We start from the raw sequence: 14,365 nt of genomic DNA on the forward strand, positions 1-14,365 counted from the left end.
TCTTTATTCACAATCTCCTCATCACAGGCAGGCACAGCACTCATTTCAGCATGTGTTTGTGTTTGTGTGTGCTGTCTGCATCACTCATAGCACGTGCCTATATCGTGCACTATATCGAACATTTTTTCTATCGATATCGAAGAAGGTGTACCGTCGATAAATATTGATACCGTTTTATCGCCCAGGCCTAACCGCAACATCTGTATGACCCGATTAATATTCACACCCTATACCATAACTTTGCTTCAAACATACATGCATGATGTGTTTTTGTCAGAAACGGCAAAATGGAATGAACAGATCCCAGGAGCCTTGATGTTCGTTTTCCCTTTTGCAAACGTAATTAAACGCAAAGGATTGGGCGAGATGTGTAATAAACTGTATTTTTAATAAAATTCCAGAAATAAATGGTGTCTTTTTAATTAAAGTAAGAATTTATGCTACAGTGCAAAAGTTTGGGGTCTGTACATTTTTTTTTTAAATGTTTTTGAAGTCTTTTATGTTCCCCAAGGCTACATTTATTTGATCACGAATACAATAAAAACAGTAATATTGTGAAATTATATTTGAATTTAAAATGAGTATTTTCTATAGTATATTTAAAAAAGGAAATTTATTCCAGTGATGACAACGCATCCGTTACTCCAGTCCCTGTTACGTTTGATCAATTGTGTCCTTGCCAGGAAAAAAAAAAGGGAACTTGCTCATCCAAAACCTTTGAACAGTAGAGTATATATTAATCATATTAGCATGTATGTTAATCGATTCTCAAAATAGTTGCAGCCCTCATGGAATTTTTTGTAAATGTTTTTTATTCCTGTGATGACAAAGCTGACTTTTCAGCATCCATTACTGACATTAGTGTATATATTAATCCTATTAATATGTATGTTATAATCAATTCTCAAAATAGTTGCTGCCCTAATGGAATTTATGTTGTGTGCCCTTTCGATCTCCCTCAGAATCTAACCTTTATACTGACTGGCTGTACTGTTTTTTGTTTTTACCTGCAGGTGTGAATGTGTCATCAATGACCTCTCGCTCTCTTTCTGTCCCTGCAGGTGTGTGTGGAGGAGTCTATGTATCGGTATGGAGTATAGTGCCGACAGCAAACTGGATGACAGGGAGTGCAGACAAGCCTCGCATGCTCACACACTGATCACTGGTGTACAGTGACTGTTGCTGCAGACTTCAGCAGGATTCCATCCTTTCTATGATTTTACCTCTTATTTCTTCAAGCTGGACTCTTCATTTCTTGATTTTTGGACGCCTTTTGTGAGCCGCCTTACCCCCCTTTCCCCTTTTCCCTTTTCTCTCCCTCTCCACACTTCTCTTCCCTCTCTCCCCTTCATTCTTCCCTGTTGAGCTTTTGATCAAATTTGGATCAGCCTGTGCACTAAGATGAGTTGGCTGAGTCGTTTAAATCCAAGAGGTCCAGGCACTCGGACCAGTCGACATGCAGCCCCATCCAGCCCATGCACTGCCGACCCTGAGACTTGTCTTATGGTGTTTGAGAACCACTGGAGACAGGTGAGACACAGCATAGTCTTATTTTCTTTCATAATAATTGTGTAAATAAACTCCTTAAATAAACTGCAATCATGTAAATTGAATTTTGTGCTTTTACTTGTTAACGAAGTATGAACTATCAGTCAGAGGGCAGAAGGCATGTAGTAGATTGTGTACAACAGGTTTTTCAGCAAAGTTTTTATTGTTGATAAAACGGAGAGCTTACGAATTCATGTATCAAACATGATAATGTGGGCTTTATAGGGTTAAAATGAATGCTCTGCATGCTGCTCTGACTAAAAGGCTCATAGTTGTCTTTCCATATTAATAAGGCAAAAACACTTGGTTTATTTGCTTGGTTTGTAATTTGGAAATGTGTGTTTTATGTGAAAACAAATGCCTTTATAGTTTTATGTCTTTAGGGCATGTCAGTAACCTTTTATGCTCAAATATAATGCATACAGTAGGTACACCCACACATCAACAGGTTTTCCTCCTTAGTGTATGTCGGTGCTCTCTTATTTGGATTGTTTTCCACTACATCAATATAGACACCTATTCCTCTTTGACCTTGCCACAAATAGAATTTAACTGTTCCTTGTCTTTTTGTCAGGTGTCAGGGGTGTTGAAACAGAGAGAGTCTTCAGTGGGCTGCTATGCCGATGATCTCACTGCAGTTCGCAATCACACAGATCAGATGCTGTGCCTGCTAGCTGAAGAGAGACCAGCGGGGGGAGACATTGAATCACCAGGTTAAAACACTCTCCTGTGAGCTCGATGGAGCATACATTTGTGCTGTTTCACAGTTTAGCGTAATATATGAGAGGCTGCTTTATGTGACAATGGATTGTGAAATGTCTGCAGCAATGGGTCCTATTCTGGAGATGGTGGTGGCAGAAAACATCCTTGATGAGTTGGTACAATGGCATTTGCGCCGTGGTCTGGATCCAGACAGCCAGCTGGAGCTGTTGAAATTGTTTGAGATGCTGATAGGACAGTCACATCAGCCCCTGCTCCTGCACAGTCCAGTGCTACAACCGCTCCTAAGCCTGCTGGGAGCATGTGTGGATCCCCAGCTGGGCTGCCCTGCTGCCCTAGAGTCCAGCCTCGTACTGCTGCTAAATCAGGTGTTTGACAGGCAGATGCTGACACCTGTTTGAACTAGGGATGCACCGAATGTTCGGCAACCGAAATTATTCAGCCGAAAATAGCAAATTTTTAAGCGAAATAGCAAAGAAAAAAGCGAAAAGACAGAATAAATTGTACCGAACAATGACGTGACGCGATCAAATAGAGGCACACGCTAATGCAGCAAACATGACGGCAGTGTGGAAACAGCTGTCCGAGAAAGACGCAAAAATCATTACAAGCACCGCCAGCGAGAGACTGTTTAGTACTGCATCGCATGTCTTCGATGAGAAGAGGAAGGGTGGTTGTTGCTGGTTACTGTACGATGATTAAAATCGCGAAATGTCCTTAAACAATTAAATAAACGGCAGAATGTTATGTTTTCTAATACACGCAGGAATTGCATGTGTTCAAACAGCGCTGCACGAGCTTGTGGCGGTAGGGTTCAAAGTCCAAAGCGCGAGGGAAATCTGCGCTGAAACTGTGTTACTCGTCAGCTGCTCAGTAACATTTTTATGAATTTTTACAAGGCATGTGACAATAATAAATGTTATTATTGTAATTTTACTGTTGTTCTGTAAAATAAAATAAAAAACGAAAATAATAATGAAAATAATAATTACAACAGCTCTATTAAAACATTTATTGTAACATTTACACACAGTGTTCAGACTAGGATCTATAATATTCTCTAATGTTTTAAAAGAAGTCTCTTCTGCTCAGCAAGGCAAAAATACATGCCTGATTCAAGAAGGGGTCTAAAAAATGGCCAAAAAATATTATTTTACTAACTTATTAATTTTAAGTTAAGTTGTGTTTTATTGGTATAATGTCTGCTAGAATGCTAAAAAAATGTCAGTGTTAAGTAAATATTTTCAAATTGTTGTTTTGTAAATTATTTTTTTCTTTGAAAAGCAAGACAAAACAGTAAAAAGCACATTTTGGCTATTTAATTTATGCAATGGTGAAAAAATTGGCAAAATGGGGGGAAAAACGTGAAAAACCGTGTTCGGTATTCGGCCTTCGGCCCAGTGTTTCATTTTGTTCAGCTTCGGCCAAGAATTTTCATTTCGGTGCATCCCTAGTTTGAACCATTTATTGTTAGTCATGACCAGGCCTGCACAGAACCTGCTCTGCAGACTCGTCATTTGTGCATTTTCCCATATTTAAATTGATTCCACAGAATTTTGCAGATTACAATAATTGAACCGGTCTTTGTCCTTGAGTTCCATTATTTCCAGAGTCAACATTTTTGGAACAACATTCATGACAACCAATCAAATTGAGCTTAGAACTTGGTTACACCTTTTTCCTGTAATTTAATGGTTAGGTTATTAAGTTTTGGGTTAGAGGTCTGGATTGGGTTAGAACTTATTTTTCTGACAGGAATATCTTTCCAGGACCAACAAAACATTCAGCAAAATTAGAATATGTGATTACAATCAGCACAGAAACAAAACTCCATGTTGGTCTTCTCAAGACTCAAAATATTTGACAGATCTTGACATAAACCATCCTTGCTATTTTACAATTCTCCACTCAAATGAGGAGTAAAACTAATTATTTAAATTAGTTGCAATTGGTCTCTTGTTTTTTTTTTCCAAATGGAAATGCTCTAATTAGTTATTTGAAAAAGCAGGCCAGAAATTTCATATGAGCCCAAGCATGAAGGGTGCATACAGCTGTAATGTACAATGATTTTGTGCATAATTGAATATGAATGTGTTTTCCCAATTTGTTACTAAATAATGTTTGTTTGTGTTAGGTATGTGTATGCATGGCGAAGGAAACTGCAGTTTTGGAGTTGATATTTAGGTGTGGACCGGTACAGCAGGGTCCCACTAACCTGCTGATCTTCTCCTTGTTGGTGCCATTTATTCATCGAGACGGCTCTCTGGGGCAGCAGGCCCGTGATGCGCTGCTGCTCGTCATGGCAACCTCTGCCAGCAACCACACTGTTGCACGTCACATCGCAGAGAACTCCTACTTCTGCCCAGTAAGCATGAGTGTGTTGTTGTGTATCCTCCTGTTTTTCTGTTAGCATGTCTTTATTAATATATCCTTTCTGTTCATGTTATGATTTGCCTTTTTTGTTTGTGCCATTCAATTGAAATGTCGCTTGTTCATTTCTTGAGTGCCTCTTGGAGCTGTTTCAGTGGAGATATAAAGTCCTGTAGTACAGGGGTTCTCAAACCTCTCCACGAAGTACCCCCAGCACTGCACGTTTTGTATGTCTCCCTATATCTGACACACCCACTTCAGGTCTTGTAGTCTCCACTAATGAGCTGATGAGTTGAATCAGGTGTGATAGATGAGGGAGACATATAAAATGTGCAGGGCAGGAGGTACTCCAGGACAGTTTGAGAACCACTGCTGTAGTATTTTCTCTGGGTTGCCATTGGCTATTGTGGAATGAAAAGGCCATTTGTCATCTGCAGTTGTGCTACAGTTTTGGACTCAGTTGGGTTCAGTGGATGTGCTGCTTTCCTCTCCTCTGTCCTCTTTTCTCTTGAGAATAATATGAGCATTCATCTGACCCACTTAACGCATGCAACTGGAGGTCTCATCTAGGACTCCATGCTGCAGTACTTCTCAACATTTTCCTCTCTCACTTTATTTATTTTTTATTTTTTACTTTGTGTCTTTTTATGCTAGAGATGCATAGGTCTAGCTGGTAGTTTCTTTGGTGACCTGTTTTGTGACTCTAGAAGACATGATGAAGTTCCAGATATAAAACTAGCCCTGATGTGAATGATGTTCTTCACCATACTTGAGCATTAATGTGTTTACCATATTCAGTGAATGTTCACATTTGATAATCCAGTAATTTCAATAGAAATCCTTGTGGTCAGGATATTGCAAATTAGTCTCCATTTTGGAGACTACATTTTCCAGAATTTTCATTAAAGTGAGTGTATCATTATTCCTTGCTAAGATGTTGGAATAACAATAACTGTGCTTGAAATAAGAGCTGTACTTTTTGTTGTAGTTGAGCAAAAAAAAAAAAAAAAAAAGGGACGATCCTGTGTGTTACAGTGATTTTACCATAATGTGTTATTACAAAGGGTGAAGCAGCAGTGAACTTAATACGTTTATTTACAACTTATACAGTTCATTAGTCAAATAGATTTGTTGCAACTTGTCAAATGTATAGGCTTCATTTGCTTTGTTTTCAGATGTGCATATTGCAAATGTTTTTTCATTCAGTTTATATTTAAAATGCAGAGATTGCTTGGTGAACTTTATGAAATAATGTTGGCACCTATTGTTCTGTTTCCCAGGTGCTAGCAACAGGGCTGAGTGGACTGTATTCATCCCTGCCACGGAAGATTGAGGTACGGGGCGACGACTGGCATGCCTTGCGGAGGGAGGACTGGATGGGCGTCTCCTCTCTAGTGCTTTTCATGAACAGTCTTGAATTCTGTAATGCTGTAGTACAGGTGGCACACCCTCTTGTGCGCTGCCAACTCCTTGACTACCTCCACAATGGCTTCCTGGTTCCAGTCATAGGCCCCGCTCTGCACAAGGTGAACCACACTGAACTGGGCTGAAGATGTGAGCCATATTTGGCGTAGATGGCAGTTTCCATATTAATTCATTATAAAACAATGTTTTGAATAGTATTCGTTTTCTCTTATTTTGATTTCTCTCTCTCTCTCTTTCTCTTTCATGGTTCCTCTGTCAGTCGTCAGTGGATGAGATGATAGCAAGCACGGCATATCTGGACTTGTTTTTACGCAGTATCACAGAAACTTCCCTCCTTAAGACCTTCCTGTGCTTCATTCTGTTGCATCGCCATGACAATGACACCATCCTTGATACACTACTCACACGCATCAGCAGCAATTCACGGGTTAGTTTGGCACATGCTACAGCTAGGGTGCATGTATAGATAGAAAATACACTGTTTTGTCAGTGCTGTAGACTTAGCATTGAAGAAGCAGTATATTCCTGGGAATGTGGAGTGACTGAAGTTGCATTGTTTTTTCTTTCCCTCTCTTTGAAGCTGTGCATGGTCTCTCTGAGTCTGTTCAAGACATTGCTCAGTCTCAACTGTGAAGACCTCATGCTCCAGCTTGTTCTCAGGTATTTTGTGTGCTTGGGTGTGTGACTCAATTTGCAATCAAGAAAGCCTACAAAATAAGCTTTGGCTGTTTATAGATGGATTTGGACAATGCATTTTGCAAATTGCAATGCATTACATAGACCACCGTTAAAGGTTTAGGGTCAGTAAGATTTTTTTTAAAGAAATTAAATACTTATATTTCACAATGAATGCATTCAATTGATCAAAAGTGACAGTAAAGACATAATGTTACAAGTGATTTCTATTTTAAATCAATTTTAAATAAATTGTTGTCATAGTTGCCACAAAAATATATTATTATTTCAACTTTGATGATATTAATAATAGGAAATGTTACTTGAGTGCCAAAACTACATATTTCTGTCATTTATGGGCCATGTGACACTGATGACTGGATTAATGGCTTCTGAAAATTCAGCCTTGCCATCACAGGAATAAATGACATATTAAATTATAATCATTTTTGGACAATATTACTGTTTTTACTGTATTTTTGATCAAATAAATGCAGCCTTGGTGTGCATAAGAGACTCCTTACAAAAAACTATTTTTGTTACCAACGATTGTGTAGATCCTATATTTGTGTGTCATATATAATAGGATTCTTATTTGTGGGTTTTATTAGGCATTTGATATTGCTCATACTTGGGCGAAAGAGACTAAAATAATTATTATTTGTGTGTAAAAAAATAAAAGTTTATTTAATGTTTGTCTCTAGGTATCTGTTGCCATGCACACATGTAATGCTGAGTCAGCGAAGGGCAGTCAGAGAAACAGACCTCTATGGCAAATCAGCTGACAAGTTCCTTTCCCTCATACCAGAATGCTGCCGAATCACTGCAGCACCCTCTAGTGAGCGGGATGATGAACCTGCCTTTTGGGGAAAGGGTAAGCCTGTGTCAGGCACATTTACAGATGTGCTTTTAGACTGCACTGAAAAAACTTTGCTGCTGTTCATGCCTACAAAATGTATTTTCTCTCCATTTTTCCTACAGTGCTAGGTAGTCCCACTTCAGAGTCACCGGTTCACCCAAGACCCAGCACTCCTTCCCGCCTCGCTCTCTTTATTCGACAGCAAAGCTCAGGAGGCCAAGCCAACCCCCCCTCGTCTGGCTCGGAGAACGCTCCCTCTTCTCCTCGTGGTAGTGTTTCCTCCCCTCTGTCTCCTGACAGCCCCATGCACCAACTCCAAGACGCTTCAGAAGGAGAGACTGGCTACCTGGAGTACCTGCGTGATGCTCGGAAGGGTATTGAGCTCTGCTCCTGGGCCTGTCGAGACTGGTCAGCCCCTTACGATGGAGAAAATCCCTCTCCAAACTCTGCTCCTCCTCCATCTCCCGCTCCTACGTCCAACCCCTCCCTCAGTATGGTACAAGAGCATTTCTCCATAATGGACCCCGCTCAGCAGAGGGCAGCAGTCGTGGCTGCAGCATGTGCCGAGTGGAGCAGTTCAGATCGAGATAGTGGAGAGTGGGCTGTTACCATCAGCAAGAACTGTATCAGTCTCACACCCCGCAGTAAGAAACACAGCCTTCTTCCCAGTTCTATACCTCTCCAGTCTTCTTCTTCTGCATCAGTCTCTACAGAAATAACAGGTGCTGTGGAAACCGTATCCCAACACTCTCATTTGGCACTTCATCCAGCGCTCCATAATGGTATGGGGCAGGTGGAGCTCACAGACAGTGTGGATGAGAGAATGGAAGTTAAGAAAGTGAAAAGGGACTCTGATGTAAATAACAGCGTGGTGGAGTCAGGGATGAACGGGTCGATGGGTATGTGCCCGGTTGACTACAATGATTTACACGTAGGATCGGCAATGAAATCATCTCAGGTGCAGGTGAAGCCACATCTGCAACATCAAACCTCCGTGCCCTCTTCTACCCAAGAGTGTCTGCAAAGCGAGAGCCAGAGATTATCTCCTGTTCCTGCCTTGACCGAGACTTCCACAGTTCCCCGTGAAAGTAGGGGTCCGGAGTCCGTTGAGCGTCTGATTGAGGAGTTGCTGGAGCAGGCGCCGTCGGAGCCATTGTCTGGAGACTCGAAATGCCAGGGAATCAGCATTGAGGCTTTTCACCAGGAGCTGAAGGAGCTGGAGGAACGTGTAAGGGAGAGGAGGGTTCTTTCACGCAGCTCGGAGGAGTCCTCTCGGGAATCTCGCACTGCTCCTGCTTCCAGCCTGACAGATGAGGACTGTCTTCCAGTGGAGACTGAGCAGCACTCCAGTGAAACGAAGCCTGACAGCTCTGCCCCTGGGGTGTTTAGCCCCGCACGACCCCTCGGACAACCTCTTGCTCAACCGTACACAGGTTCTCGATGTAGAGATGACCAAATTAAAGATTTGAGTGCTTATGTTACTTGTGCAAGTTCAGCAAGTGCTAACCATAAGTCACTGGTTCCGCTTCTCCCTCTGTGTAGGTCCATTTATAACAGTCCTGTTCAGTAAACTGGAGAGTATGATGCAGAACTCCCTATATGTGAACATTTTGCTGACGGGTGTTGTGTTCCAGCTGGCCTGTTACCCTCAGCCTCTCCTCCGCTCTTTCCTCCTCAACGCCAACATGGTGTTTCAGCCCAGTGTTAAATCACTCATTCAGGTAATGCAGAAATGCATAACGTAGAAATATGACAAATCCATCTGCATGACTACTTAATATAAAATATGCAAAGACTGAATCACTTTCAGTTGCTCTTTTTATTGGTTTGTACATTTTCTGATCAAAAATATGAAATCAGAATTGATTTTAAATACTCAAAAACTGTCTTTTGTGTCATTGGCACTTTTTTGAGCTTTTATGGTTTAAAAAATTTAAGCTGTTTAATGTTCTAGGGATAAAGTTTGAGTAAGCAATTAATTTAAAATTAGATTTGACTGGAACTTAAGTTTATAAACAAATGCATTGCATCAAAAAGATTTTTTCAAAAAGGTTGATTTTTACTTTGACTCCTTTTTCTTTCTACTCTTCAGGTGCTAGGATCAGTAAAAAATCGCATTGAAGTATTTGCAGCAGCACACGAGGATTTCCCTGCCATGTTAAGAAAGGCTCGCCGCTTTCTGGTTGCAAGAGGAAAGTTAGACTGGTCTGACTCACCCATGGGAGTGCCCAACCTCCGTCGTTCAGACTCATTAAGTAGGTGGATGAAAGGGAATGAACATTCTCAGGAACAAAAACAAGAGATCATGTTTTATTGATGTTTTGATGTGACATGTTTTTGTGACTTTCGCCTTTGTAAAGCATAATACACACACGGTCATATCACACAATAAGCCTTGAAGGATATTTTGAATATAAGACCATAAAAAAATATATTAAATAGTATAACGGAAATCTTATTGGACATTTAAAGGGGTCTTAATTTTGGGAACAGAAAGCAGAAATTATTAAAATTCATGATTTAATTTATTCTGATTGCTGCACGCTCAAAGTCAAAATATGGCGTTATTGAGCATTCTACAGTCTCGTGTTTTCAGAGTAGTTCACAGTCAATGAATACCTTGCATCTATGCCAAGCAATTGGTTATGATCTGCTTTCGGTGAATTAAAAACAATGTTTACTTTATGGGTTTTATATTGTAATGTTGTAGATGGTTGTAAAAGTGCATATCTCCCTTATACAGCATGAGAACTGGAAAGCGTAAACCATAGACAATTTCAATTAAGAGTCCTGTGTATTTCAGGCTTGTTTATAATTAAAAGTCCTGCATTATGCATTAAAAAAAATTCTGGATATTTTTGGTATTTTGTTTACACAAACTATATCATTTAATTCAACATAAGTGTAACGAATCAGCTCATGGGGAAATATGAGTAATTAATCATAACTAGTTATAATTAATTATGAATATTTAGATCCGCTGTAGATATTTAGCTGACCTCTCAGGGTCAACTGTCTGTCAATTCTAAGAACGTTAATTTCCTGGTTAAAGGAAATAACTTTCTTACTGTTCAACTCTACACAGAGCATGTAGCATAAATCGGCATGATTAAGTGACTCCAGTTATGAGCAAAACACTGAACAACGTCAAGTGTGATACAAGTAAGACTTTATTAACTACATAAACACTTAAACTAGTCTAACATACTACATAAACACTTAAACTGGTCTAACATACACATAAACACACACACACACACACACACACACACACACATACAGTTGGTATAGGAAAGGGTTAAAAGCTTAACGCAGTAAAGAGAAGAGAAATAAGAATATGAAACTATGGTACCATTTGATATTCAGCAGATTTACAGCCTGAAGGGAAACATCAGATTCTTAGTTCAAACACACCTTTGTAAAAAGGTGCAAATGATACCTCATGTATCAATTAATAAGGCTAAGTTTGATACTTGCATGTCTCATCTGTCTGAAAGAGAGGTTTGATGTAATCTGAAGTTTCCAGTTGATCTTTGCTGAATTTGGGTCGATGAAAAGAACCAGTTTTGAGTCAGAGAATCTTGATTAATGGAAAGGTCGAGGCCGAAGCCTGGCACGTAACTTAGGATGTTCTGGAGCGTTGGAACTCACATCTTATCGAAACCTAACAGAACCACCGACCCTGGGCGGGTCACATGGTGTGGTGCCTTTAAGGTCGGAGAAGATCCCCGCCTCTCAAGATGGGCTTGTCCAATGAGAGAGGCTGACGTCCCAAGTGGGAGTTCTGAGATACTGGGGCGTTTTTATGGCCCTTTGTTTGAAAGCATGGTAATTTGCATATGAAACTTGGATCAAAATTACTAAAGACTCTTAGAACACTAATATGTTGCGTAGGTATAAACATACAATATACACTCTCAATTAGATCATCCGAATACTAATTCATAGATACTAAACATGGTAGGGTTATATATATGTAAGATGACAGGAAGGAGTGTTTCGATCATAAGCCTGCATAAAACAGTATAAAACCTCAAAGACAACATACACCATGACCTGAAGGATACACTGTTCATTCAAAGAAAGGTTTTCCTATGAATTAATTAGTAGAAAAGTCCATTTCTACTGTGCATTTGCCTCTTGCTTATGGGACATGCAGTGAGAGTCTCTGCTCACATTCCTTTAGATCGTAAATGTATCTGGTGTCAGTGTTGCTATGGAACCAGGGGCCTGTTCGGCTTCCTGGGGTGTTACAGAGTATTTGTTAAATCTAGCTAACAAAATATATATTGTGTGTTTGAGTGGTCCAGACGCTACATAAGCTCTTATGTGGCTTCTCTCTGAGCTGCCCTGTCCCAGGAAGACATATTAAACATTATTATAGTATCAGCAAAATCCATGTATGTATTAATTAGTGCTGTCAATCGATAAAAAAAACAAAAACTAATTAATCGCATTTTTTCCCTGAAATTTAATCGCGATTAATCCCACCTAACATTAAAGTTTTTAACTGTACTTTTTTATTGCAATAATTGCACATTCAATCTTCAAATTAATGTTGAAACAACATAAAGATAGTATTTTTTAATATTTGTTTAATGGCATCTTTTTTTATGACTGAAGGCCAGTATCACTGATACCAATACTACTGATGTCTCTAGGAAATTGTTTTTTCCCCCTAATATTTAACCATTGACTATAGCCGTTCAACATTACAGTATAATTGAGAGCTGTCGATTTTAACATTTATTAGAATTTACCTGTGCCCTTCAAAATTGAATAAAGTTATGAAACATGAAATTCTAAATTAAATATAGATGAATCCTTAAAGGGGTGGTTCATTGCGATTTCACTTTTTTAATGTTAGTTAGTGTCTAATGTTGCCAACTGTTATTGATTTTCCCCTTTTTTCTTTTGTTCTTTGATTAACAGACATCACAGCAGCTGGGTTATTAGGTTATTTTGGCTGCTGTTACTTTGAGTTGCCACTGCTAAACGTGACATGGAACTGACATACATAGTTCCGCGTCTAAATAAATGCAATTCTTGTCAAGAAAAAAGACCGAAGCAGCAGTTGTGAGTGGGGTGGCCAACTAGCTCCGCCCCTGCGTAAATTGCGTTAAATATTTTAATATAATTGCCTTTAACATGCTAATTTTGACAGCACTAGTATTCATATATTAGAACATAAACCAATGTCAGTACATGTGTATACTGTATATTGACATATAAAATATGTCTTCAGTATTTGCTCCGTATAAACACAATATTAATTTTATTTGTGCAGAAGACCTCTCTCAGAAGAGGTCTTAAAGTCTAACATTTGATTTTAAAAACTCTTCATATACCCTGAGAATTTGTCATTATGTTCAGTCAATTTAAAGGAGACATTTCACTTACCTTTCAACTCATTTTTGAAATGGCCTAAAGAGGAATTATAATGCACAAGGAAACTTATTAACTTATTTCTTTTCTTTTCTTCTCTCTGTCTCTCCCACAGTTAAAAGCCGAAAACCATCTCTGGGCGATCTTATCCTGAGGCACACCAACAGTCCTACGAGAGCTCGACATGCAGCTCAGTTGGCCTTGGCCCACGTGAGAGACGGAGGGCAGTCTCTGCACAGTGCTTTGTTTCGGGGTGGTGCAGCCAGTGGGGGCTCTGGCCTGGAGAAGCAGGCAGAGGCATTAAGGGTGAAAAACGCAGTCTACTGTGCTGTTATTTTCTCAGAGTTTCTCAAAGAGCTAGCAGCTCTTGCACAGGAGCATGCTGTAGCCCTGCCCTTCCCACCTAGTCAAGGCACTGAGGAATAACACCAGGCCAAAATGTTCCTCTATACTTGCTATATCCACTGTTCCCGGCACTGAGCTGTAGACTATTATATCCCTGAGATTTTTCAAACAAACAGTCTTTTTTTCAAGGGACTTAATGCACTCAAAGAGACAGGAAAAATCAGTTGATCATAAAGGTAAAGAGAGAGGACATCTCTTGTTAATAATCTCATGTTCATAATGTCGTTTTTTTTATTGTACAGGACCATTTATCTATTAAGCTTTAGGAAATTGTGCATATAAATCTTGTATATAGTCTATATAAAATATCTATGTGTATAATGATTTTTGTACACAGTAACTCCAGTTACTTTAATTCCCATGTATTGTCTGACAGCTCTCGTGCTGCCATGTTGAGAGAAATCGGGAGTAAGTGCAGAGGCGTTGTGTGCACGCTGTGAGAAACATGATGCTACTGGGGTTCTACAGTAAATGTCAACAGGCATTTACTCATCTCAGTCGAACAAAAACAGATTCAGTATTCCTGAATGTTAAATAAGACAAATATAGGCTATTTATTCCCATTTTATTAACCAATGTCTTTGCTACTGACCTTTGATGATCCAATTCAACCATACTAAGCAAAAATGTGTTTCATTTTTGTTGGCACGTTAAATACGTGTATTCAACGTGTTAAATACGCGTGAAGTACACCTTAAAAATCAGTTTGAACGGGTCAGTGTCATTGGCTGCTGAGGACCGTAAGACTCGACACAGCTTGGCTCGGCTCGGCTCAGGTCGGTTTGCGTTTCCACTGCAGTTTAGTATCGCTTTAGAATGGGCAGAATTATTCACATGTCGTTATAGTTGCGCCGCATCTACTGCCGCGACTCCTAAAAAAATTTTTCATTCCACGTCGCCCCATCAAGCTCTCGTTGGATCCGCTCCTCTGGTATCAACGAGAGGAACGTCTGTACTTCCTCAACAGACAACGAAACA

The 14,365-nt window shown here is 39.7% G+C and overlaps 1 protein-coding gene across 1 annotated transcript; it reads left to right on the forward strand.

Moving 5' to 3' along the window:
- Positions 1-1,067: 1,067 nt before the first annotated feature.
- On the forward strand, positions 1,068-13,716 carry LOC107731760 (FTS and Hook-interacting protein homolog). Its single transcript, XM_016542929.1, has 12 exons — positions 1,068-1,530; positions 2,123-2,261; positions 2,374-2,636; positions 4,403-4,633; positions 5,919-6,164; positions 6,323-6,490; positions 6,644-6,723; positions 7,443-7,612; positions 7,720-9,030; positions 9,140-9,318; positions 9,690-9,852; positions 13,098-13,716. The coding sequence occupies exons 1-12, from the start codon at positions 1,402-1,404 to the stop codon at positions 13,406-13,408; spliced, it is 3,390 nt and encodes a 1,129-aa protein (XP_016398415.1). The 5' UTR covers positions 1,068-1,401; the 3' UTR covers positions 13,409-13,716.
- The last annotated feature ends 649 nt before the right edge of the window (positions 13,717-14,365 follow it).

Source organism: Sinocyclocheilus rhinocerous, unplaced genomic scaffold (genome assembly GCF_001515625.1).
Source record: "Sinocyclocheilus rhinocerous isolate Xijiao unplaced genomic scaffold, SAMN03320098_v1.1 scaffold2083, whole genome shotgun sequence".
Lineage (NCBI taxonomy): Eukaryota > Metazoa > Chordata > Actinopteri > Cypriniformes > Cyprinidae > Sinocyclocheilus > Sinocyclocheilus rhinocerous.

Bases quoted from the DNA above. Each gene is read 5' to 3' on its own strand.
- LOC107731760 (XM_016542929.1), top strand. From the start codon at position 1,402: ATGAGTTGGCTGAGTCGTTTAAATCCAAGAGGTCCAGGCACTCGGACC. The intron at 4,634-5,918 runs GTAAGCATGAGT...TCTGTTTCCCAG, and splicing joins AGAACTCCTACTTCTGCCCA to GTGCTAGCAACAGGGCTGAG. The intron at 6,724-7,442 runs GTATTTTGTGTG...GTTTGTCTCTAG, and splicing joins ATGCTCCAGCTTGTTCTCAG to GTATCTGTTGCCATGCACAC.